Source organism: Amblyomma maculatum, chromosome 2 (assembly GCF_055883805.1).
Source record: "Amblyomma maculatum isolate TAMU_Amacu chromosome 2, ASM5588380v1, whole genome shotgun sequence".
NCBI classification, from domain to species: Eukaryota; Metazoa; Arthropoda; class Arachnida; order Ixodida; family Ixodidae; genus Amblyomma; species Amblyomma maculatum.
This window is the reverse complement of record NC_139345.1, coordinates 142,741,176-142,768,365: the sequence shown is the minus strand read 5'-3', so window position 1 is coordinate 142,768,365 and position 27,190 is coordinate 142,741,176. Positions and strand designations below refer to the sequence as shown.

Sequence of the window (27,190 nt, the reverse complement as noted above, 5' to 3'; positions counted from 1 at the left end):
CTGGAGAGCAGCACCCGCGTTGAACGAACCAGCTGTTTCAGCATTTCTTTTACCTGCTGGCTGTCGGGGTTGTCGGAATTTTCAGTACGTGTGGCAACCAAACTGGGATTAGGTCTGGCGTTGGCCTTTGATGGTAGAGCTGGCCACTCAGCATCAGATGCGGTAGGTAATACAACAGCCTCTGTCTGATCCTTGGCCTGTGACACTGTCTGCGACATTACAGCAAGAGTACTCTTAACGGGATTAGCCTCAATCTGTTGTGGCACCTGAGCTGACGTTAACTCTGAAGTTGACTTATCCAGGCTAGGCTTGCCTTCCGATTCCTTGTGTCGGCGTCGGGAACGGTGCTTGCGACGACGAATAGACGCGGCCGCTTCTTGATGAGTCGAGTTATCTCTCACCATCTTTTTTAGTATACGTTTACATCCCGAATTTTAGGACAGTCCTTAGCCGTCGCTTCATGGGCACCTGAGCAGTTCGCACACTTGACAGTCTCCGTCTGGCATGCGTCATGAGGATGCGTACCGCCGCATCGACGGCAGGATACCTCGTTTCGACAAACGGCGCTCACATGTCCGATCTTGTGGCATTTGTGGCACTGAACAGGTCTTGGAACATACATCCGAACTGGGTGTCTCACATAGCCCACTTTAACGTGGGATGGGAGGGATTCAGTTTCAAAGACTAATTTAACGCACTTTGAGCGCCCGAATCGATGAACATCCACAATGCGCGCCGTAGATTTGATCAGCGTGCAGAGATCGCTTTCACTTATCTCGGGGTCAACGTCGGTGATTACACCTGCAGTAGTCTTTTTCCCATGTGCAAGAAAGGAACGGACCGGCATGTTGCCTAGCGCACCAATTCCTTTCAGCTTGTCCACTTTAGCCTGGGATTTGACATCCACGGTCAGTACATTCTTCCAGGGATTAATTCTCACTTCGTCAACTTCACCGGGAACCAGCTGGTCGAAAAACTGGCCTTCGTACCAACAACGGCAACGGCGAATCTGAATGTGATAAACAGACAGCACCTGACCGTCAAGCAGAAATTGGAGGCAATAGATACGGAGAGGTTTCAAGGTGCGATGGTGAGGGCGAGGGCACAGCGCCTGTTAGCGGGCGAAATGCCCACAAAACGTGCTCTTGGATTAGAAAAGAAGCACGCCAGCAAGAATCACATATCAAAAATAGAATGGAAAGGTGTACTCTATTCAGATAAATCGAATATAGAGAGGGCCTTTTATGAATACTACAGCGGACTTAGTCACACAGAAGGTAAAATCGAACAATTCAAGTCCAGTTTCCTTTCTCTTATGCCAAGACTGGATGACGAAACAAAAAAAAAAAAACGTTTAGAGCTGCCAATCTCCGAAGGAGAAGTAAATAAAGCCATAGAAGACCTCAATCCTGGAAAATCTCCAGGACCAGACGGGCTTGCAGCCGCCCTTTATAAAGAATTCAAAGATGATTTCGCCCCAGTTTTGACTACATTATTTAATGAGGTCTACGACAAAGATATGCTTCCCCGTCTTTTCTAACAGCCCATAGAATTTTTAATACCAGAAAACGCTGACGAAGCCAAGCTTCAACAGCTTACAGACCAATATCCCTAACGAACACCGATTATAAGATCTTCATGAAAATTCTTGCTAAAAGGCTTCAAAGTGTAATGGAAAAATTAGTAGGACCGCATCAGACCTGCGGCAATAAAGGCCGAACCATATATACTAATATACACAAGGCACGGTCTGTGCTGGCGTGTTGCGACGCCTTGCATGAGTGTGTTGCCATGCTCCAGCTTGACCTAGAGAAAGCTTTCGACAAGGTGCCGCATGATGTCTTGTTATCTGTTTTAGAGCATGCAAATGTGGGCTCAGTTATTTGCATAGGAGTCGCAATGGCGTACAGAGGGTGCACGACGCGCCTGATAGTAAATAAGAAGGTGGGTGAGCGCATACACGTGCAACGCTCTGTGCTACAAGGCTGCCCCCTGTTGCCATTGCTTTTCTGCTTGTATATTGAACCATTTTGTCTGAGCATTATCGAGAGCAGCAGTATCCGAGGTTTTCGTTTGCATGCAGCAAAGCTCCGCATACTTGCGTATGCCGATGACATTGCCGTCTTCTGTACCGACTACGAAAGCATCCGCAGTGTTGTCAAATTGGTGAAGGACTTTGGTTCTGTTAGTGGTAGTGCGGTGAACTGGAATAAGTGTCTGGGTTTCTGGCATGGAGAGTGGCACACAACCCCTGCGAATTTCGTGAACATGCCTTGGGTATCAACCCCAGTGAAGTATTTAGGAGTGCCACTGGAAAACTACCGATACAGTGAGTCATATTAGAACCAGCAGGTTTTAGAAGTACGTGAGATGGCCGACAGACTAAAAGTATTCAGTTGGTCTATGTTTGCACGTGCTACAATTTGTAATTTATTTCTTGTTACCAAGATATGGTACCTGTTACACGTACTGCATTGTTCTTGGGTGAATGTGCAGAGATTTAACCGTGTGTTCGCCATGTTTGTTTGGGGAAGTACTTGGGAGCGCACCCGCCGAACCAGCTTGTTTCATCGCGTCCGCTCGGGAGGAGTTGGTTTGGCGTATTTGTATTTGCGCCAAGTGGTTAACCGTTTTATGTTCTTTTGTGATACAAAGGACCCATTTTTACGAACTGTGTGTCAGGTAGATTAAACAGAGTGCTACCAAATTTTGTTGTAAGTTCGGCGAGCATGCAAGGGAGGATTTTCGGAATCTTTAAAGAAGTGTACATATGTCGTGTATTGCAAGCCCGTTTTTCGTTTGAATGTTTATCAACTGTGACGCGAAAAAAACTTTACAAGGACTTGTGCGATGTCTTTCTCCCGATTTCATTGTACAGATTGTTGTACTGTGCAGGTCCATGGAAGTCAGTTCTTAAACGAGTAAAAAATATGGCTGTACCAGGGGGAACAAAAACTTTCTTTTTCAAACTCCATAGTAATACACTAGACGTTAAGACGTATTTAGAAATGAAAGGATTTTTTGTACCTTGGGGAAATCACTGCTTCATATGCCGCAAACCGGAAACTATCGAACACGTTTTCTTAGACTGTTGGGAAGCCTTTTTCTTCTGGGACATTCTACACCGAACAATTAAAAAAGACCTACTCGTGGATGCTTTCGGAATTCGATTTTTACCTATTCAAGATGATGATGGGCTACCGCTGGACATGATCATGTTTTTGGGCCTGCATAGTATCTGGCGATCCAAAATGGCTTTCAGGCATGCAGGCTTTGATGCGAGGAAAATACGGCAGTATTTTCTCGAAGCCGTTGCGAGTGTTATTGAAGTTCTCAAGACACAAGACGAAGTGCCTGAGTGGCTTCCGAGAATGGAAGGGTTGCTGCAAATGACTGATTTGTAATGGATCACGCAGCCAACTCATGTAGTGTATTTGTCGCGTAATATTCACTCTCTCTGTGTGTGTATGTATGTGATGTTCTATATGTGAAATATCTGATAATAAATTAGGCAATAAAGAAAAAAAAAAGCCGGGGTGGCGCAGTGGCTACGGCGCTCGACTACTGTTCCCAAGGACGCGGGATCGAATCCCGGCTTCGGCGGCCGTTTTTCGATGGAGGCGAAAAGCCAGGTGCCCGTGTGCTGTGCGATGTCAGTGCACGTTAAAGAACCCCAGGTGGTCGAAATTTCCTTCACTCGAAATTTCGAAATTTCAGGAGTCCTTCACTAAGGCCTTTCTCATAGCCTGAGTCGCTTTGGGATGTTGAACCCCACAAAACCAAACCAAACCGTTTGTGGAAAGAAAAAAAAAAGTGCGGAATGCAAAACAGGTACGAAACCTTAAATATGATTGTGACCCCCGTTATGAGATGGTATAACTGACAGCAAACATCTTTCGCTGATTTTTTTAAATCTGAGATATGGTGAAGTTGTGAAAAAAAAAATGCCGTTTATACTGTTTAAATGATTACAGTGGCCGCTGGCGCGCAATCATTCTCTCTCTCTCTCTCTCTTTGTTGAAATTTTAAAGTGCTTGGACACGTGCGCGCGAGCGACGCGATCTCGTTTACCTTTTGTATTTTGTAGATGATGTACAAATTTCCTCGTATCCTTTCTTGCTATCCTCCCCTCTGTATATTTCTCCTCGCTATCCTCTCTCTGTCTCTTTTCTTTCCATCGGCTGCAGCCCGGATGCGTAACATTTGGTAGAAATTGCCACGGCTGGCAACGTTATTTTCGGTTCTTTTTTTTATTATTTGTTATAAACCACTGCCACCTCCAAGGAGGGCTTTCAACCTGCTTTCAAATGATTTTTATACCTTGGAAATCTGTTTGTTTCATAAAGTAGCACATACGTTTCTAGAGGAGGCGCGCCTGAATCGGTAAGGCAATCGGATTGTGGCTGCGTGCGCAACCTGGCACTTTTTTCTGCTTCGTCCCAGAGTATTTAGTATTTTCAACTTGGAGAATGCCTGATTTTACCCCCCTCCCCACACACACACACACACCGCTTGCTCTAACGAAAACAGGGGAAAGGTAAACAATGCAACACAACAAAAGAAGGTTCATTATCGCATGCGGAAGACATGCCAAAATTTGCACTCATGCTGATGCTATCGATAACAGCTCGCTGTTTGAACATGTAACATATTACATATATGATATGCGACTAAGCAACCTGAAGCTCTGTTGATTTCAAAATATATTTGCACAATTAAAGGGGCAGTTTCTGGCCCTACAGGGCTGGGACAACGCCGCTTGTGGCGGAGGCTAGCCAGCCACCGAATTTTTTATGTTGTAGGCCGTCATTGCACCAGCCGCTGCTTCAGTGGTGGACGACGGCTTTTGCGGCGCGCGTCTTTCTCTCCCTCTTCTTTTTTTTTTTTCGTCTTCTCTATTTTCTCTTCTGTCTGTACAAGGCAGCGGTGGGGGCTCAGCTACAGAGCCAGTAGCAGGCCCATGCATATTCTTTTCCTACTTCCTGCAGCCACGACAACAACAACAACACTCACAAGACACAGTTGGCCTTATCGTCGACCTGCTGTCCCAGGCGGTGCTTGGTTGCCTTGCAAGGGGTTAGTGAAGCGCTGTTGAGGGTTACACACGGTTGTCAAATAATTCAAATCGCGTGTAAAAAGCGTGGTCGAAAGTTCAACTTTCCTTTTTCCCTGGAGGCCGCTTAGATCGCTGTGCCCTGGCGTGCCTTCTCTGACTCTCTTTTGTACTTTTTGTTTTGTTTTGTCTGGAGGCGACCCTATTCGGACAGCTACAGACGAAGACGCTTCCCAACCCAAACTACATATCAAAATTATTAAATAAGAATATGAATCCCTTCTGCCGATTTTGCGGGGAGAAAGACAACTTCGAGCATATAATCGGCGTGCAAAGCCCATAAGCCTCCCTCGGAACTCTTGCTTGATCTCTCTAAAGAAGCTTGGGACAAGCTAAGGCGCAGCGATGACCCTGGCATTCGGTTCAAGGCCGTCGAATGGGCCGGTGTCACCAAAAGTCTCCATGGCCTGCGGCATGTTAGCTGACTTCCCGTATTCCTCCCACTTATTGTGAATAAAGTTTTATCAGCCTCAGCCTCGCTTGCTCCGAATGTTTTTCACCATCACCACCACCAACCTGAAAGCCCAAAAGGCGTTGGTCAAACGAGCAATGGCGACAGCGGAAGCAACTGAGGTCCCGTAAAGCCCCTCTATCCTATGGGTCGCGTACTAAGGACTCCACCTAGTGTTTGAGAGGGGAAGGGCACTAAGCCTGACCTCAGAGCAACCTCTATGTAACTCTCTATTTTCGATAAACGTTTTCACCACCACTTTGCCCAAACCAGAAACCTAGCGAGGTTTTTCTTCGCAGAAATGTTTCAAATGGGTGCTTCACTCATTTTGTACAACGTTCCCGCATCATGAACGTCAATGGTTCACTACTCGGATATTTGCGCTTCTTATTCGAGCTCGAGAGAAAACCAGGATGCTCACAAGACTATGAGTTTGTTATGACATGACTGAAACGTAATGTGATGTGGCGTGTCTGTTATGGGACTGTATTAACTTCAACTATCCCTCTCTCACAGAGAGAGAGATAGAGAAATAACATTTATTGCACCCGTCAAAAGGTTGGTGAGGATTCGAGGCGAAGCTCTGTCCCAACCATGTCCTCCCCCTCAGCCGTCGACCTGGATCCTTTGGATCTTAGCAGCGGCCAGGGCAAGACGGATGACTTCTCGTTGCCCTTTTTCGTCCTGCTTGAGAAGTAGTGCCTCCCAGGACTCATCTGTTCGGTCAGGTTCTCCAAATCTAGGACACGTCCATATCATATGGATCATGTCCGCTATGCCATCGCAACGTTTGCACCTGGGGCTAAAAATTTCCGGGTGCCACTTGCTGTAAAGCTGGGGGTTCGGGAATACTCCAGTCTGTAGCTTACGCCACATAACCTCCTCGCTTTTGGTGAGTTGCTTACACGTTTTTGGTAGTACTGATCTGCCTAATTTGTAATGATTTAGGATATCTTGGTAGGTGTTAAGGTCATCGTCGAACTGCAGGGGCTCCTCATCGCGCAAGGGGTACGGGGTTGCGCATAAGTCGTCACTGGGATCCCGGAATGTAGCTAATCCTCGGGCCAGTACGTGCGCTTTCTCGTTCCCCCTCAACCCCTGGTGCGCCGGTGTCTAAATGAGCGCGACCTGCTCTGCCGGGGGTGAATCACTGGCCAACACTGTTGTTGCTATGGCCGAAATGCGGCCCGCGTCAAAGTTTCTAATCGCTGATTTCGAGTCTGTAACTATAATTTTGACCTGCTGTTGTGTTAGAGCTAGCGCGATGGCCACCTCTTCCGCCTCCGTTGTGGTCGAATTTAGGGTGCTGCAGCAAACTGCCGAGCCCCCGTCTTCTCTAGTTGCTACTGAGACACGTCCCCTACCCTTCGCGCATTGTGCGGCATCTGTATATAAGACACTTTTATATCCACTAATCCCCTTCCCCCAGTGCAGGGTAGCAAACCGGTTGCTTTTACTGGTTAACCTCCCTGCCTTTCCTCCTCATCTTCCTCCCTCCTCACAGAAGGACACTTTGCGAAAAAAAGTCTTCTTTTGATAGCATTATCGTGCCTAGAGTGTCATCGCTCGAGCAAAGTTATTAAGGTTAAAGCTTTTCTAGGCTCATGGAAAGAAATATCGTGTGCCAGAGTTGTGCGCGAGATTTGTGCGTGAAATCTGTCATATTCCACAAGATATATTCTTGTCTAGCGTTCCTGCCATCTGAAATCCCCCACTTGAACGTGCGCCAAGGAACACCACGCTACAGGAGCTATGGTGTACCGTCTAAACTCACAATTGCCTGTGTGCGACAGATGCGCGCCTTTCCTTTCCTGTAAACCAGTTATAATTATATGTAGCTCTGCATGGAGCGCCGATAAGAGGCAAATCAGTGGAGAAAAAGGGTAGGCTTTTGCGATTCTCCTAAAAGACCGTCGATTTTCGTTGTATTTATTAGGATTATTGCATCTGCTACCCGTCGACATCTCGGCATCTTGCACTTATGCAATACGCAGCAACCTTAAATAGCAATCTTTTTTTTTGTTGTTTTTATTTCCATTTCAATAGGGTGAATTAGTAACATAGTCAACATAACACGCAGTAAAAAAAAAAAAAAAAAAAAAAAAGTTCACGAAGGTTTTTTTTGTTTGTTTGTTTTTGTATATGGTCATTTCCTTGAGGGCTAATGTAGACAAGAAAAAAAGTTAAATATTTTCAACGCTCATAACGCTGAAAATATTCAAATGCAAAGAAGCTTTATGAGAGACAGTTCTGGAGACCTACTAAGGAGCAATGACCGTCAAATTCGGCGCCCCATGCCGTGAACAGCTGACTCGCCATGCCTCAAATCGGAACCGAAAGCCGAAGTGGCAGCGACATCGCGGTCGCCACAAACAAAACATGCGCTGTGTGGAGCGCGAATGCGCATGAAAACTGTATTTTTCATGTTGTGCGGGCTGAAGAAGACGTTCAGCGGCAGCCCGCATTGTGAATAATGAGTGCGCTGTCTCTCTACCTAGAGGTAACACGGAAAGTGTTCGAATCGGACCCTGAAGACCACGGTGCCTGGGCTGACATATATCGTTTGCTCTCCCTGCTTAGGCAGACGCTAGCGTGTTGTGTTTGTTCCAGCCTACTCGTCGTCCCCATGTCGTCCACTTCTTCGAAGTGTCGGCACTCAGTGTGTAAGGTGTGTGTCGGCCAGACGATGCGGTTAAATTCGCCCTGTGCGGACTGCAACAGCAGCACGGTCGGTTTCACCGAGAACCTGCATCTTCGTATTGTGCTGCAGTGTTACAAGAAGATATGCCGATATTTGAGCTCACCAAGCTTTCAGAGGAAGTGGGGGAGCCTAAATGGAGGTACGAACATCACATTTAGAGATATTGTGGTCGAAGGGTCTCGCCTAGCCGATAACTATCGGCATGCGGAGCCCACTTCAACGAGCTCACCCTCAACCTCTTTGGTAGTGCCTTCCTTGGCAGCACCCTCATCGTTTTCATCCACATTAGCGTCACCAGGCGTTGCAGCCTCATCATCAACAATACCACCTCAATCTGCACGTATTGTGAATCGGACATCAGCAGTGGCGGCGGCCGCAGTGACGAAAAGTGTCAATGGTGACAGGACGCGTCGTGTTGCGCTGCTCAACGGAGATGCAATGGCACTGGCGCACGACCGGGCCAATTCTGCGCCGTATAAGTTGGTAAAGGTACCCCCAGGTAAGTGCTTTCGTATCAAAACAGCCTCTTTGATTTGCCTTTGGTTGCAAATGTGCGTGCAAAGAGACCCATTGCATTCATTCCCGCGTGTAGTTTCGGAGCGCGTATCGCTGAGCATTGACAGTAACCTTGCGCGCATTCGTATGTGCCACATTTGCTAACAACGCAGAGACACTTGTGCATGAACTTGACAGCGATTACGAGCTTTTAACTGAGCTATTGTTACGTCGCGAGATTTAACTTAAGTTCAGCGTCACGAATTGTAACGGTTTTCCCCGTTTCCTATTGAGACATACAGACGAACGCTGTGTGCACGCGTTTCTTGGCATCTGCATGCTTCGGAAGCCACCAGTTTGTTTATTTTTAATCGCTGTGGAGTTCATGCAGGTTTACACGCAGTTAAGTGCGCTGTGGGACAAATAGTTTGAATAGTACTGCCCCCGCTGTTTCCAGGGCTGGCTGGTTTGAGTGCCTTAGCTTTCGCGACCTCTCGCACGATGGCGCGCGTTACCACCCGCGCTTTGAGCACTTGCTAAATGTATCGCCAGATGGCGGCCTTCGCAACTGGCGGATAGCGGGCTGTTTCAATTTTGCAGTGCTTATGTCGTTACGCTGTTCGCGTCGTATTTTAGAGAACGTCAGGAAATATGGTCACTTCGCGTGGTAAGCGCAGTCGTATAGGCCTTTTAACCTTGCATGAATTTGTGTACATATGGTGGTTGCTTCCCAAATCTAATCAAAGTTGGTTATTCTGACTCCTGAGTGCTGTGATGCTTAAACGGTGCTTTGACGTTTCGTCGCAGTGGACTTGATCAGCGGTGAAAGCTACGCGCCACGTTTGACGCAAAACTGGTACCAGGGCTTAGAATTGTGCGTCCAGTCCCGGTTTCCCGATTCGGCGGTGCTATTGTTGTCCCGCACTTTACGAAGGCAGTAATATTCAATAAGAAGCGACTGGCATGTGTTGAAGATTGAAGCGGTCTTAGTAATCTGTGTGCGCACGCTTGTTTTTCTTTTTTTTATAGAGTCTTGGAAAGCAAGCATGAGAAAAGCTTGAATTGTGCTTCACTGATGGTCATGGTAGCGTGACCAGTGCCATTTTTTCTACTACCCTATCAGACAGCATACGTCGCGCTAGGTACACGGAGATGCTCCGAGTGAACCTTGCGGCATATTTAGAGATGGCGCTGCGAGTCTGGCTTGCACTAAGGCTCCTCTAAAATAGAGGAGCTTGCACTACAGATGCTGGTTTCTGATTGTCAACCTGGAGCCATGACTCATCAGTTCCGCTAGGCGGTACTTAAAAGGACTCTGAAGACACATGGAAGTTTGTTTGTACCGATATAGTACAACATCAATAACAAAGGGGCTTCTTTTTCTCTGAATAGAGTTTGGGCTGTATAAGCTAAAAGATAACGATAAATGGAATACTGTTATCGCCGCCACGCACCGTTTTCACGAACTAATTCTTAGGATGGCAGGTGATGATGATGGATACTTGTGTTTGAGCGTTAACATGCCTCGCAGGAGCCCGCACGAGCTCGATTTATTCAATGTAGGAGAATCGAGCGGCAGTCAAAGCTTGCTAATTGAAGAAATCCTATCATTTTGGTACACTACATGCAGCAGTTAACGGCCCTCGCTACCATGTGTGGTCTCATAATGAAGGCCGTCCACCTAGGTGGAAGGTAGGGTTACCATGGATCAGCCTATGATCGCTTTGGTGTGATATGTATAGCATGATGAGAAGGGAAACCCGCAATTCGTTCCCCGCCCAGCATGTTCGCACGCTCGAAGGCTATTTCGACGTTCATCATTCGAACGCACGTTTTGTTTTAGTGGGGGATAGTTTTAACTGTGCGTCCGCAAGAGCTCGGCGTGTGCAAAGAGTGCGTCGTTACGGCGCACTCCCACCAATCTTGACGACTGTTTTCGACTTAGAAGCGTAATACATCGTGACGCGCCATTTAGTATGACTAAGCCAAAGCTCCTCAGCTGTGTGCGGATGAAACTTTAGTAATTATAATGGCAATGATAGACGCATTCAATGCTTTTTAAAGCATTAGAAATGGTTTTTGAAGAATAAATGAATTTAAACATCGGTTTAAATGACGGATGAAGTTAAAGAACAACTTCTTTGTCCAATGTGGTTGCTATAACAACGGTGTGGGCTGTACAGAGTTGAGTCCAATTCATCTGAAAACGAGCTCTTTTTCTCTCCTTTATCAATGCCTAGGGGCGAGAGCCAGTAAAATAGGCGCGAATGCAACCACTTAGCGCGAGATATTGCGTCGAGAAATACAGAGGCGACCAGTGACTTCAATAAAGGGGGGGTGGGGAAGGCTATAAGAATATTTTGATATTTTTTGTTTTTATTTATTGCTTACCAGCTTGAAAACTACTCGCTCAATATATGTCCTTCCTCGTATTTCTGCGCAGAACGATGCCATCGAGCAAGTTAAGCCCAGAGTGGCACCGTTGTTTCTGTTGAAATTGCCTTTCTGTGAAAACCAAAATGGTGCACCTATAACACCACTCTAATTTATTTATTTTTTTATCCTATCTTGTTTTCTGTTTTCGTGTTTTGTGGGTGTCATCAAAGTAAAAGAAGCCGATTTTATGGAAACGAGGTGATCCGGAGTTAGGTTGCAGCAAAAAGAAATAAAGGCAGGAATTCAGGTAGATGGATGGGGTTGGGGGTGAGCCTCTACATGCGAACCCTTTCATAAAGCCCCTCTACCCCTTCCCCGATGCCGGCGTCCTTGGCGGAGACTTTGTGTTTGTTCCGCAGCGGTCGAGTGCTGAAGCGATGTTCCACGCAGTGACGCAGCAGCCCAAAGTGCCTTTAATCTGTATTCCAAATTCCTCTTTTCAGGCCTTTTTCCCCTTCGGCACCTTGAAAACTCGGTCAGTTTGAGAAATAGTGAGGCGCAATTTACCTCCCTAAAATTCCCTGAAACTCGAAGAGAATTCCATTTTCAACGGAAGCCGCTCGTTGGATGTGATCAGAGGGGAGGTTGAAGCAGCAGCCGGCATGCGTCGGCTTCCTACGAACAGCCCCTGCTGGGAAGGGACGAAGTTCGGAGTTCGCCCTAAAATTTGGGGGCTTGTTTCTTTTATTGCGAAAGCAATACTACACCAGGTTTCGGGCCGTGGTGTAGTCCCGGGAAGGGCCACGGTTGACCTTGAACAGCCGCGAAGAAGACGAAAGAGACGACGACGAAGAAGGAGACTAAGACGAAGAACGCTTGGTCACCCGCAGCTAATGCTTTCGCTCCACATTCGGTTCAGCAGCATTGAACCCTTCTCATTTATATGTGGGCTGGTAGCTTACGCTCTCGCGTCTTGCTCTTAATGGATGAGATTAAGTGTTCCCAATAATATAGCACCTTACAGTGATAGGGCGTGACAGGAGAATAATGTAGCAGGCGAAAGAAGCTTCCGCCGTTGCTATCGCAATTCAACTAGGGTTGACCAGAGCTCAACCACAACTAATTTATTTCAAATCTGATGCTAGATCCTCGAGTCCTTTTTTTTTGTTTTGTTTTTTGTTTTTCTAGCGCGGATCTTTGAGGTTAGACTACATTGTCATTTGATTCCGGTTGATGATCACGGAGTCCTGTTTATAGTGTCACCAGTTTCAGGCTTGGCACAAAAAGTCAGACGGTCGCATTTGCCCAAGACCGAAAATGGGGTACAGTTGTCCTGCATATTCCCTTTAAAGAAAGAAAAAAAAAATCCCACTGCTGTTCTTTTACAAGGCGATGTCACTGTGTGATGAATGCAGGGTGGTACCACCCGTATGTGGGACACTTGTCCCACATATGATTTATGATGGTAGTGCGAAACTGGTAAGATCGGCGTGACGAAAGGAGCGCGTATGCTTTATCGCGAACGAGGCTAGGATAGCTGAGTAGTCAACACTTCCACGACTTGCTATCATGGTTCATTTCGTACGGCGAGTTCAAATTTTGGAATAACAGCGCGAAGGACGAGGACGAAGATCAGAAGGACACAAACACAGCGCAAAGTTCGTTATATCACTTGTCATTGAATCTTTCAAGCCCGTTATACTATGTGGCACGGACAGAGGCTCTTTATTTTTCTTTCCTTTTCATGCCTCAACATAATATATGTCATTGAATCCAACATTTATCGGCAAACGCCACACGATGATTTTCAGTGAACGTCAAATTCGCTGGGGGTCGACTCAGCGGCTGTTCGGGCGTGGCCATTGGTATCTGAAGGCGTCCTTGAGGACTCACCGCTCACCATACGCTTAAAAAAAAAAAAAAAACGATGTAGAAACCTTAAGTAAACAAATATTCAGCTTGTTTTAATTGCATAGTTTCAAACGACGACTTGTTCTACTAATTTCTATCCTGAAGCCAAAGTGATAGCCCTAAGTGGACTGCGCTGAGCTGCCATGTATATTTGAACAGTTTTTCCCGAGCAGCTTTCAGTTACAAATAGATCTTAATTCAATGAGTGACTTTCGATTTATTGTTTCGCTTCGGGTTCTCACTGTATTGCATTGGATTAGATATATGCTGCTACGCCTAGCGCAGTCTTTCCAGTCGCATGCTCACTACTCTAACGCTCCGCTGCCGTATATAGCCCCCCTCTCCCTTGTTTACATTTTTTTTTATCAGTGAGAATGGAATTTTCGTGTTTTTTTTTTTCCCCTGAAATGTGGATTTAATGGTTGGTTGGAACGTCTAGCGCTGGCAGTAATTCGGGCACAGCAGGATCGGAATACCAGCCGATCTATCTTTGCGGTATAATATCTTTGCGGAAGAATGATCAGTTCTTGTTTGCGAAAAAGTTATTTTATTATTATTATTTTTTTGTTAGGGAGACTTTTCTGTACAGGCTGTTAGCGCACAGATTCTCATGCTTAGACTAAAAAAGAAGTAACAGCTTTGAAATTAAGGAATCGCACCGCGGGAAATAAAAACGTGAATTATTTTTTTCTCTTTGTCACCGAGGCTGCCTGAGAAAGGTTAATAAAAAAAGAGGAAACAAAACGAAAACAGCAGCAGCCGAGCAGCACGCGTGTACACTTGCCTCACTTAGTCAAGCGGAACCGGGCGTTTCTGTCTGTAGTCTCCTTTATGCCGGAATAGCTTTACCTACAAGTGATGAATGCAATGCTTGAGGAAGTCTCTCTTCTCGTTCCTTCACTCGTGGAAATGAAAGTTGCAAAAGCGATCGCTTCACTGCAGGAACAAAGCTTCGGATTGAAAATAAAAAAATTGGGGGAAGTTTAACAAGGTCAAAAATTACGACGAACTTTAGCGACTGAAGTAGTGAAAGCCGAAAGCCTGAGTGCCGCATTCCGCTACGCAACTGGCACTAATTAGTAATTAGTTAGACACCCGTTAATGAAAACTAGTTATTAAGTATGTAACGCAACTGGCACTAATTAGTAATTAATTAGTCACCCGTTAATGAAAACTAGTTATTAAGTATGTAATTTTTATGGATCAGTTAATTGATGAAATATTTTATTAGTCATTAATTGCTACATAATTCATTAATTACTCATTGATTAGTAATTGATCATTGATTGACATATGGCCATATAAGGCACGCATTCGCGCATACTATGGTGGTGATTGGTCGAGACCGCTATGACGTCATCCCGCCTTGGCCAATCAGAGCCGCCGCAAAAGCGGGACACATTTTGTCCACGACAGCATGAGCCATTAAAGGCTTTCGCCTTAAAAGTCGAGTGGTGGTTAGGTACCCCTCTGGTTCGTCGAAGGTCAAGCGGACGAGCAGGGTGATATTGGGCGATACACGGCGTAGTGAAGCTTTGCCCGATGATGACGGCAGTGATGGAACTATATACTGCTAAACAGTCGCTGAAGCCACCACGGCGCTTTTTCGTCGCGCTTATGCATGCATGGTTTCGAGTTAACGGTGGGTGATTACGTCTGCAAGCTTTGTCGGTGACCTTGGCCGCTTTGGCTGAGTGGTTAGGCCGCTCGAATGCTGAACTCGAGGGACATGGACTCGATATCGACTGCGGCGGTCGCTTTAGATGGTGGCAGAACGCCCGTGCACTGTGCGATGTCGGCGCCTGTCGAAGAACCTCATGTGGTCAAAATTATAGGCAGCCCTCCATTACGGCGTCCCTCGTAGCTTGAGTCAACCCGATGCACCACGTACCTTACACGCCGGTGAGAAAGCTAAGTGACTCTGGATAAGGTGATCACAGTCTGTGAACGTGAGGCGCAACGCGCGAGCAGGAGAAGCTTGGCGATGTAGCAGAGCCTCTCAGGTCTGCCCCAGGCCCCGGCAGGGTATCGTGCATGCACATCTAAAGGCTAGTTACCTTTTTTTTTTTCTTTTTTTTTTTTAAGAATCGAATCTCAAACTGACGTGGGTTTTTCGTTTTTTTTTTCTTAGTTTCAAGCAGAAAACTCCTACTCCTATTCATAATGAGGTGCTAAGAAATCGAGAGATGATGATGATGAATAACTTTGTTAACACCCACCAAGGAATAGATTCCTCCCCTTTCAAAAGGCTGGAATCCCTTGGGATTCAGCGGTGTCCAGGGCCAGATGGATGATTTTTGTTTGGACCTCTTTGTTCTGGCTGATCACTAAAGCCTCCCAGGACTCCAAGTTCGTGTCTGGTTCGTTGTATCTAGGGCATGCCCACACCATGTGTATCATACCTGCAATTTCGTTACAGTGTTTGCACCGCGAGCACTGTATCACCGGATGCCATCTGCTTAGTGCGAGTTGGTTGGAAAAAACTGCAACTTTACCTCTTATATAACCTCTTCTTTTCAGATAAAATTTTGTCTGCTCGAGGCAGTGTCTGTCTTCCTAATCTGTAATGATTGAGAATATCGTGGTATGTTTCAACTCTTCGCTCTTATGGGGCTCTCTGCTCGACGAGACCGCACGGTGTCTCGGGCCAGTGCGTGCGCTTTCTCGTTTCTTCGCAGGCCCTCGTGGGCCGGAGTCCAGACGAGGTTAATCAGCTCTGCCGGTGGCGGTCCGGCAGCCAGAATTTTAACCGCCTCGGCAGATATCCTGCCTGCGTTGTAGTTTCGGACAGCCGATTGGGAATCGGTTACAATCACCCTTACATTCTGTTGTATTAGGCCAGCGCAATGGCCACCTCCTCAGCCGCTGTTGCGTCCCTCTGTCGAATGCTGCCGCACGAGACCCGGTCCTCATCCCCCCTGGTTGCTAGGGCTACGAAACCCGGTCTGCGTTCGTATTCCGCCGCGTCCGTGTAAACCACGTCCTGTCTGTTTGCTAGTTTTTTCTGTAGAGCTTTCGCTCTGTCTTTTCTTCTACCCTCATGGTGTACCGGATGCATGTTCCTTGGAAGTGGTGGGATTCTTAATTTGTTCTTTATGTTTGTTTGTGGGATATCCTTAATCAGTTTTAGCCTTGCACGAGGTTCGAAGCCTAGCTTTTCCAGTATTTTTAGTCTCGATCGGCTACGTTGGTAGCCTCAATGAGGTCGTCTAACGTGTTTGAAATCCCCATGTTGAGAATTTTATGGGTGGATATGAGTGCGGAGGGAGACCCAGGGCGGTTTTGATACCTTTTCTAATTAGGATTCCAACTTTGTTCTTTTCTTCTTTTGCCAGCCTTAGGTATGGCGCCACGTATGTGATCCTACTGATTACAAATCAATGAATAAGTCTGAATAGGTTCGCGTCTTTCATTCCCGCGTGTTTGTTTGCTGTTCTCTTGATCAGCCGACACGTCTGGCCTACAGTCGATTTGAGTTTTTGTATCGTTTCGGTGTTCTTACCGTTTGACTGGATCCGAAGACCCAGCACTCTAATTGTTTCTTCCCAGGGCATTTTGTCCCCATTTACCGTTAGCATTATCCCGTGTTCCTGGGGCTTTCTTTGTCTATTTTGTCGGCTGAGGAAGAGCGCTTCATACTTCTCGGCAGAGCATTTGAGTCCTATTTGGTTTAGGTGCGACTCAATTTCCTCAGTCGCTGTTTGGAGCGTGTTTTCGATGTGCGCATCACCACTCCCTCTGGTAACCTAGAGGGTGAGATCATCCGCGTATATTGTGTAGTTGAGTCCTATACCTGCCAATTTCTTCGGTAGGTCAATTATTGCAATGTTGAAGAGTGTTGGAGATAGGACTGAGCCTTGGGGAGTACCTTTGTTACTCAGTCTTATTCCTTTCTCTTCCTTCCCTCCCAGGTAGATATTAACTCTTCTATTTGAAAGAAAGTCTTTGACGTAATTATATGTCTTTCTACCTACATTTAGAGTTTCTAGGCGTTCTAGTATGGCTGAGTGGTCAACGTTGTCGAAAGCTTTCCACTCCGGTGGGATTTGGCCCTAGTCCCAACATTCCTGCATGTATGCTGTTAGCTTAGCTATTGATGCGTAATCCAAATTCCTTAGCATGCGATTATTGATTTTGTCTGGACTTGCCGCTGTTTTTGTTCCAAGCATGTTTAATTCTGTTCTTACTTCTCCGATCGTGATGGACTCGTCTAGAACGGAATTCTCTGCACCCTTCCACTCGGGGAGGGGTGTAGGAGCCGTCCATCTCAAATACCTGTCTCTCACTTCAGAGATCCGTTGGTCACAAGTACCTTCGTATTTGGCGTGCCTCTTGTTTTGTCTTATCCGGATCTAAAAGATGTCTAAGCATTTTCCACGTCCCAGCTTTGCTGATTCCGCGGTCCATCTGCTCGCACATGTTGCCCCAGTTTTGTCTAGTTAAGTACAGCGCATGCTCCTCAAAACCTCTGTACTGTTTGGCCAGGAGCTTGCGTACATTCCTGTTCCCCCTGTTCTGGGCGAGCTTTGCTTCTAGCTTCCTTTTCTTGCGCCACAAATCTATCAAGCGCTTGTCGACCACTTCTTGCGCTTCGTCTGCTTCCACCTCTTCGGTGGCTTCTTTAACTGCCGTGAAAATGTCTGTGCCGCAAGATGCTATGTCTGTAATTTCGTCTTCTGTATGGTGGTTCTGCCTCAATAGGTCCCAGTTTACAGCTGCGAACTTTTTGGGTTTCGCCGCGGGCGGTCCGGCTTCTACCACGATCTCAATAATTTTGTGGTCGCTTCCTAGGTTCTCCCCCGTGTTACACCACCTGGCCGTGATTTGGCCTCCGGTAAGTGTTATGTCGGGTGCAGTGTCCCTACTCACGCTGTTTCCCTGTCTTGTTGGTTTCATAGGGTCAGTGATTAAGGTTAGCTCATTCTGTAAAATGCTGTCCCAGAGTTCCCTTCCCTTAATGTGCGTAATTTTGTACCCCCATGCGGGGTGATGTGCGTTAAGTCCCCTACAATGACAATTGGATTTTTGCCCGCAATCTGTTCCGTTTTTGCGAATAGACAGTCGAAGCCGCAATCCTCTTTCTCTTTCGGAGATCTGTGTACATTTAAAACATACGTTTTTCTCTTTCCGCTTTCGCGGTATCATTTCAATGAGAATGTGATCTAATTGGACTTGTCTCGTGCAGCAGTGCGGTAACGTTCCGTTTGACGAGGGTGGCAACCTGCGTTGTGTCCCCTAGGCCCGGGTATTATTTGTATCCGGACAGCTTAGCATTTTTACCGCACTCTCCGTTTGCAAGAAACGATTGTAAAACGGCTCGTTTACGCAGGAAGCCCCTACGGTTCCATTACCAGATAGTATTACTGCTGTTTAGCCAAGCCATTTTTTATCGCTTGAAATTCCGCGCATATCCATCGGTCCCTTCTCTCAAAATCCACCTTGAGAATAGTGTCTCGCTTTTCAAATTCCACTGTGATAGTTTCTGTCACTTATTTCATGAATTGAATTAGCGTTCCTTTTAGCAGTTTTATGTCCTGTTTCTGTTTATCATTCAGTTGTTCGAATTTGGTCTCGAGATCTGGCTCTTTGGTTCTTTTCTTTTTAAGTGGGGGTTTTTCCACCTTCATAGCATCTGCCTCTTTATCCTGTTCCACCTGCATAGATTCCGTTGCTTGTGCCTGTTCCGGTTTGTCTTCCGCGGTTTTCTCGGCTGCCGTTTCTAGCATTTTTATCCGCTCTTCTTGCTTCTTAATATACTCAGTAAGAGTCTTAATCTACTCTGCCTGTTGTTTAATGAGTCCTTTGAATTCTTTAACTGTGTCGGAGTCCCGGGAAACTTTAGCTAGCTGACCAGCTCACCTTTGAGGCTGGCTCCGTGCGTTGCTGTTGCAGTCCGGTTTGTAACCGGGGGAAGGACGCTGACCGGTCCCTCGTTGTGCTGCTTAATCTATCCCTAGTCCGATTGCTCCTCCGGCTTTGTTGTTTCGCCTCTTCAGCTTCTTTTTTGGCTTCCCACTGGCGTTTCTTAACGATGTACGGGGCGCGAAAGATATTTGTGCACCTCTTATCCCCGGTGTAGTGCTCCTTGCCGCATAGTTGACACTTCGGTATACACAGGTGCCCCTCGGGGGGCGATGTCATGCCACATCCGCATGACTTAGTCACTTCATTGTCACAGACGTCTGAGCGGTGACCAAGTCCTTCAAACCTGTAGCATACCTCGTATCGTTTTTTTTTTTTTTTTTTTTTTTTTTTTTTTTTTTTTTTAGAGAAAGCACTTGAAGGTGCGTGGTACTCTTTCTTCTTCGAAAATGATTAGGAAAGATTTGGTCTTTCCCATTCTTCGTGCATCAATGACTGATGGGTTGAATCCGATTATGTTCAGTCCTTCTAGCACATACCTGTTTGGGTATTCTTCATCGATTCCATGTATGACTCCCTTGCCGAAACTTTCTGGTGCGTTCATGTAGGAACCCACACTGCGTTCCTTTTCTCCTATTGTGTCAATTTTTTCCACCTTCCTGCCGTTTTCGTAGCTCGGCAAGTGGTATGGAAGAAATTAAGGAAAGGCGCTGTATCTGTCACTCGCGTAATCCCGCTACCATCATCCTCACGGTATACAAGGAGAATTATGATGTGCGTTTCACGACCCCGAACGTGGCGCAGTTGGTTAAAGCTCTCGGATTGGGATCTGAGGGATGGAAGTTCGATCCCGATGAAAACGCAATTTTTATTTTTCTGGTGACGTCATGAGCATGATTGACAAGTGTAATCCCGCTGAATCTCACGAGGAAGTGGGACACTTCTCGCGGACGCACCGACGGACACGCTGCCGAGTCATCAGCTATTAAAGGCCTTCGTCTTAAAACACTCGCTGAACGGTTTTAAGTATGCCTGTGGCGCGGAAGCCGATATTTTTTCACTAACGCATCGTGCCGCTGTTAGCCCGGCAACGCCTTGGTGCGCTGCCAAATGTGTTGCGTTAGCGCAGTGACCAAAACCCGGAAGTTAGTAGTAGCGGTCTATTTAAAGGCAAAGCGGCCGCCGCGCAAGATGCTTCGCTCGCTAAATGCGTCTCAGAGACATCCGATATCTTGCGAGTTTCGATTTTATTGCTATCTTTTGATTTGTCGCGCGCTTGGCTGCTCTGACGCGCCCTCATCGCCATCTTGGCTGCGAAGGACCTAGGAACGTCCCAGAGCGACTCAGACTATGAGGGGTGCCGTAGTGGAAGGTTACAGAAATTTTTATTCCTTTGGGCTCGCACACGGACACCTTGAGTTCCGGCTTCATGAAAAACGCGGTAGCTGCGGCCTGGGCTTCAAACGGTGACCTCGGGCTCAGTAGTGGAGCGCCTTAACCGCTCCGTCACCGCGGAAGTTCTGTACTAACACTGTAGCCGGAGCCCGGGCCACCAAGCTCGGTGGGGGGCCCAGCCTGGGCACGCTGCGGCCAGGTGGCAAACATTTATTTATTCTTTTGTACGAGGAGGTATTTGTATCCAGTCTCTATGCCTCACAAATCTGTGTGGAGCTCCTATTTCGGAGCCCCAATGGCGTCACCCCCACCCCCCTTCCCTTCTTTCGTGAGGCTGCCCAAAAAATAAGCCCGGGTTTTACTCATCACCCCATAATTTCATCCTCCGAGCGTATTCCGGGACGGGGGTAGTTGTAATGCCAAAATATAAAATAAAATAAATAAATAAAAGAAAATAAATAAAAAAATAACGATAATACACCCAGGATCGAACCGTTGCAAGCATAATTATTGAGTCACTGGCGATAACATACTTTATTGCGAGCGTACTGTGCTTTGTCGCAAGCAGATCTAGCAGTCGCTGTAAAGTAAGCACGAAGCTTACTTCATTACGGTGCGAACTGCGTGCGCCTCGCAAGTCCAGTGTGCGGGACGAATTCCCGTTTTTACTGTACACAAAACATCGCTGCACGGGACTGCGTGTGTCCCGCAAATTCCTCCGCTTTGGCTGCAGTCCTATAGCCCATAAACTCATCTGTCGCCATAGGCGAGCGTTCATTTAGCCAAATATTGGGCCATTCACGGATTATTTTCAACGCGCGCGCACACTCCACTGCGTACGAAATAGTTCCCCGCAGAGTCTTTACTGTGCCCCCCCGCCGTGATGACGTTCCGCTGAAAGCGTGGAGCGCGCGCTGTCTGCTTGGCTCCACACTCGCTTCTGCCGTCGTTTTGGCGTTGCTCATGCTGCCTCTTCCGCGCGCATAGAAAGAGTGTAAACAGAGATGGGGGGACTCTCCTGCCGTCGACGGTGGTATTTTTATTGCAAGGGTTCACTCCACTCTCCGGCGTGCGGCGGATTAGCGGTAGCGGTACTCTGTGGCATAGCCGCAGGGGTTGGAATTTTCGATTTTTATGTTCAGAAAATTCGGCGGACTTTTTCGGTGTTTATTTGTAAGCACAACTTTTGGGTTGTTTTTTTTTTCGGTTGACATTATTTTCTGCTGAAGAAATATCGTTTCTTTTCTCGTTTTTTTTTTTTCGCAGTTAAAAGTGCCGTAGTGTTAATTTCGATTTTTTTTTCTTGTATGTTGTTTTATGAACTTTTATTTCATGTATACAGCTACCTCCTGGAAGAAAATGATATTGCATTGATGAAAATCAGCGTTGTGATAAAAGGCGTATGTAAAACAAACTCACACGTTATACAAAGAAGTAACTGAAATATTATTTATTACGATCAAATCGTGAACCAAATCACTTAAAAACAAATGCGCTTCTCTCTGCTTGTATCTGAGAAGCTTCACGTGGCAAGGAACTGGTGGGCTTTGGTCTTCGCGATTTTTGGGAAGCTCTTGTGCTTCAAATGATATGCTCTCTCCTTCGCCCCTCAAAGTACCTGCCTTGACGCAGGCGCCCCTCCTTGCACACTTGATATGCTTATGAGGGTCGGGAAACACGGTTGCTATTGTTTCCCCATTCGTGAGGCCATGAACTATGCCTCAAAACTCTCAACCGCTGTACTTAAACCACCGATCCCACTGTCACATCATGCCCTGGATTGAACAGAACACTGTTGTAATTTTCTCCCGTCATCGAGAGTTCGGTTTAAACCGGTTTAAACCGAACCTTTTAAAATGCTTTCGGCGTACCTTTATCGGTGTTGCTCGGTTTAAACCTAAGAGTCCATAGGATAGGCGGAGTGACCCTCAGCGCGGTTGGGCAAAGGAAAGGGAACGGAGAAAGGGTGCGCGATGCTTGTCGTGCGCAGATCGACCTTGGTTCTTCATTGGTGGTGACGCTACGGCCGCTGCTTCTTTTTTTCTTTTTTTTTTCTTTTTTCTTTTTTTTTTCACAGGTTGCTCGGCGCGAGGAGAATGTGGATTGCGTAGGCACAGACGTAAGCAGAGCGCGTGGTGCCGTTCAGAGTGCAGTCACGCCTTCTCTATGAGAGAAGAGAGACGTTTCTGTCCACGCCAAAGCACGATAACGCATACATAGTAGCAAGTTTTAGTTAGGCAACCATTTAACAAAGCTTTAGGAGGCAATCCTCGTTTGCTTTTGTTTACTTTTGTCCGCCCTCGCGGTTGTACCAGTCGCATGCTATTTCCTTCGACATGCGAAGTAACCATGTATGTATCGCAGTACAGATAGCGTAGAAGCCAGCAAGTCGTGTATGTCTGCTCGCAAAGCAGTGTCCGATAAACGGCGCAATGTTGCAGTAGGCCGCGCCGTTTGCAATCGTCTACTTATCAGGTGGAACAATGCCTGTGTCAGCTGCCAGAGATACGGAAGACGTGCTGAAAGATATGAGATAACCTTTCCAGAGAAGCAACTAAAGATTTCAGTGCGTGACAGAACGATTTTGAGTCGTGTTATTTGTTTGTGATCTTGTTTCACTGAGTGTCGAGGAATCGCTCAATGTTTAGTAGATCTGTGATAGGGGAGTGATTAGTCATTAGCCTGCTTCTAAGGGCAGCCATACGGTCACAGAGGAAGGCTATACACCTTTCTCAGAAATTCGTATAGCTGGCTAAATACGATTTCATCCCGGTCCGAAAGTGAAACCCGGGACCGTCACCTGAAACTTTGAAGGAAGTTTGTGTAAAAGCTGCATAGCTCTCATTTTCATCCTCGTGGCTGCACCTAGGAAGATGCTAATGAGTAATTGCTTATGACATTTGTGTATGTGTCCCTTATAGTAGGATACACCTAATGAAGAAAGCTGCATTTGGCCCCTGTAGTAGGATACACCTGATGAAGAAAGCTGCATTTGCCCCCTCATAGGACCGGCTCTTCCCCTTGGACCTGCTAGCGGGACTAGGCAGAGTGTTGCAGATGAAATGAAGTTCGCCATGCCTCATTCGGGTCAACCGCGACGCCATAAAGGTCGGTAGGCGTCATTGGCTGAAGAACCTCCCTTGATGGGGCACCCGCCGCTTTTTTTCTCGAATTTATTCGACTTCAGTACATACGTTTGCGCAGTGTTATCGTTTCCGAGCTTTCAGAAACTACCCTATAGCATGCCAACATACTTGTGCATTTTTTGCAGTCAGGTTATCGGTAACGTCCAAGGGTTTATATTTTCGAAATAATTTGTTACATATATTTTTTGTCGCGCCGCTGTAGTCTACCAACTCGTGGGCGTGTTTTGACGCGCGCACAGAGGACGGGAGTCGGATCGGGCTGGGTGTGCTGAGAGGCCTCCGAGTACGCTGGAAACAGGCGCAACATACACGCGAGCACATATAGCCACCTGGGCCCAGGATCTTTAGGGGCGTCTCAATTTTTTTATACGCACAGCAGGTTGTCTCGGACTCCGGCGGTCTCGGCGTTGAAAGAACAGGCAGAGGATCCCCGATAGCTGACGGTCCTGGCCCTCAGAAGTCATCTCTCGGACGTCCATTCCGCCACCTGTCCTGCTGCCGTGATCCCTCGCCATCAGCCCGTGCGAGCGGCGCTATAATGTTTCGGTTCTGTTAATTTTTCCCGGGACGCGTCGTCCGTGTGGAACCAGTCACCAGCGCAGCATGCGCTGGCTAGTCGAACTCAGATCTCTGAAAGTGGACTGTGTTTGTTTTGTTTATTTACATTTTGTTACGTGTACGGAGTGTACGGGTATAAGGGAAACAATATAAACCTTTTGTTTTCCAGCGTCCACAGTTTTGGCCTGCTTGTTATTTCTCAGCTTCGCTTCTTTTATTTGACCGGTAATCTAGTCAGTCACAAATGGTGACAACATACTGCGACGCAAGGATGCAAAGTGTAAATGTTGCCTTATTATGCCTGCTCAGATGCAATATACTCACAGTGAAAGAGCGTTTTTTGGAGCACTTGCTACTGTAATAGCCCGAAGCGTCCTCCAGTGTGACTTGCGGAGGTCGTCATCCGAGCTTGTGTTTGTCGTTTTCACTTTCAGCTGGTTCATATACACGTTATCATGGCCCGTCAAATCTGGCGGGAGTTGTGCTTTATTGACGTCACACTGATATGTGCGTGCAATATGGCAGGTAGAAGAATGACTATGTTCATACTTTTTTCCAACATGTTATAGCCTTTACAAAACCGCGGTTTTCGACTGGAAGTCGTTCGCAAGCTCATCTCGTGGACTATCATGGCCTATGGAGCATGCAGTGGCATATAAAGCTGTCGTTTTCATCGAGAGTCGTCGTCATTAGGACCCAGTAATCAGTCAGTGCCCTGGATATATCCTGGCTCAACTCGCCACACAGGCCGCGTTGATCGAACTTTTTGGCCACTTTGAGGTAAGGTTGGAAGAGGAAAAAGGTGAGAAGGCAGCGTCCCCTTTCCGCCGCCTGAGGTACCCCTGAGCTTCCGATTCCCTTCAAACGTACTAATCAAATAGCTAGCCCGAATTTAATGACTTGTTCGAAGTTTGTGATTTGCTGTCACTGGATTTTCGAAAAGCGCATGCATGTGCAGCCGCTGACTTGTGCAGTGTTCTGCAACTTTATCGTACCCATTTTGAAAAATTATCCTGCCTCAACCGGGTGCTCATTTGCTCTGTAACTGCGCAGAAAGTTTGCGCGTTGTTGTCCACTTCTTTACGAGGTAAGTTTGACCATGGTGCTTACTTGGTTTGGCCGCGCATGATGAAAAATTGGACTAGACTGAGGAGCAAAAAACGCAAGCGCCTATTTTCAGCCGAAGGGCAGCGGTGGTGCCATCTAGCACCATTGCAGGAACGTACCATGCTTGCCTCGGCGCTTTTGAAGCCGGTGCTTTCCTCCAGCGACGCCAGATGACGCTACAGCTGCCGTTTGCTGGAAACTATGGCGTCTTCTGCTCCCCAGCCTCTTCTCAGACGGTTCTGGTTGCTCATCATGAGCGGTCAAACCAAATAAGCACCATGTTCAAACTTATCTCGTATAGAAGGGGACAACAACGCGCAAGCTTTGTGCACGGTTTCAGCTCAAATAAGCCTCCGGTTGAGGCGGGAGAATGTTTCAAAACCGGTACAGTTGCGAACGACGTGTGATAGCGTCTTGCCCATCTGGAGGGTATTCAAGCGACATGTAGCGATGCATAATTAAAAAAAAAAAAAGCGAAACCTCACGTAGCCTCGAAATTGGACACTCGGCCGTTCGCCTTGCACGTTCCTTAAGCGGCCTGCGACGCGGCGCACCCGTCGTATACATCGGTAGAGCTGTGAAAAAATTCCGGAACATCGTTGAATATTCTTCTATAATGTGATTCTTAGCGAGCACCTTATTCGGCTGTGGCTAAAATTTGCGATATAACTTGCTCCTGTTGTGCGGCCAGGCCTGAGTCATTCCAACGCTGCCAACCAATGTTGTGCCGAATGGAGTATGGTCAATAGGTGGTATTGGTATGGCCCGTAGCTCAGGTCACCCGTTTCATGAACGAGAGCTGCCTGTTCCCTTGGCGGTATCGATGAAATCGAATCAGCGTCGAAGATATTACCGGCACAAGGCGCCTTATACATACAGGGCATATTTACAGCAAAATCGGCACGAGGACTAACAGCTAGACACAACTGGAGTCGTACAGCGACGACCGGGGAGACTACGACGCGTCCCCACCTTGCGAACGGCACAGCACTCGACGAACGTCACGCTCTCCGGAGGCAGTGCGCTCGCTTATATAGCGTGGGAAAGACGTTAGCACTCAGATTGTCCAATCCGGAGGCAGCACATGACGGCAACCCGAGAGGACCAATCAGCGAGCGGAGCTGATCACTCGCTTCGCAACTCCCGCAGTGCGAAGGCGACTCGCCGCCAGGGAACCGGCGTCCGGTTGTCTGACTCTGGCATTCCAGACATGTCTGATCATGTTGACCGCCCGATGCTTTCTGACAGTGCGCCGCTGTCTTGAGCAATACTGGAGCAGGCAAAGTGGGTGTCAGCAGAAGCCCGCCGTTCATTTGAGCAAAATCCGGGTGGCTCGTCCGGGCATAAAGCACCTCCGCCATCAGGCAATGCGCCGGGTAGACGAGCTGCTGGGCCAATAGGGCCTTGGTCCAAGCACCTCCTTGTGCAAAAAAATAAGTAAGCTTTACGTTTGTCACCACCACCTTCCATGTGGCTCGGATACCGAGCGCGCTCGTTCGCCAGGTCCTACAAATTTGACGTCCTGTGCCCAGGCGCCAGGTAGCTCCATGTGCCTCGGGTTCCACTCGCCAGGCCAGGATCTTTGCTCACAGCCGTGTCGCCAAAGTAACCCGACCAGCTTCGCTCGGGTCGCTTTGCTTCTCGCCTCTGGTCACGTTTGGTCGTTCTGCAGCTTCCAAAACCGGCCGACAACAGGCAACATGATGATGATGATGATGATTCCCAGGGCCACACCCTTTGAAACCGGTCGGCACCAAAACTGCCCGACACGAACAAGCACCCTCTGTCACCTGTCAAACAACAGACGTAGGATAGTTCAATGCAAAATAACTACGTTGCTGTCCCCTTTTTGTTCCCGCTGCAACAAGAGACAAGGCTATGATGCAGCATACAAGGCTTGAACGGCATTGTATCACCGGTAACAGTAATTAATAATCAGGTAAATTCCATCGGGCCGTGAACACAAAACTTAGGAAGGAAGGAGGTCATTCAATTTTGCCCCGATCTGCCTAAAGTTTGCGACGAAACGCTTGTCGAAGGCGGCTATGTCTCGAAAGCACAACACAGAGCATCGG

At 47.3% G+C, this 27,190-nt stretch overlaps 1 protein-coding gene across 2 annotated transcripts in view; it reads left to right on the top strand.

Annotated features, from left to right (window-relative positions):
• Positions 1–7,917: 7,917 nt before the first annotated feature.
• The window catches only part of LOC146200095 (uncharacterized), a 60,045-nt gene continuing 40,772 nt past the window's right edge, over positions 7,918–27,190 (top strand). Inside the window, exons 1-2 of one of the 2 annotated variants that reach the window (XR_014705187.1) lie at positions 8,626–8,764; positions 23,827–24,433. Coding sequence is in view for 1 of the 2 variants with exons in the window: in XM_084595351.1 (XP_084451477.1) it covers positions 8,038–8,764 (727 nt within the window). In the remaining variant the exon portion in view is untranslated. Of the gene's footprint in view, positions 8,765–23,826; positions 24,434–27,190 lie in introns of those variants that run through there. The other variant, XM_084595351.1, reaches the window with a different exon arrangement.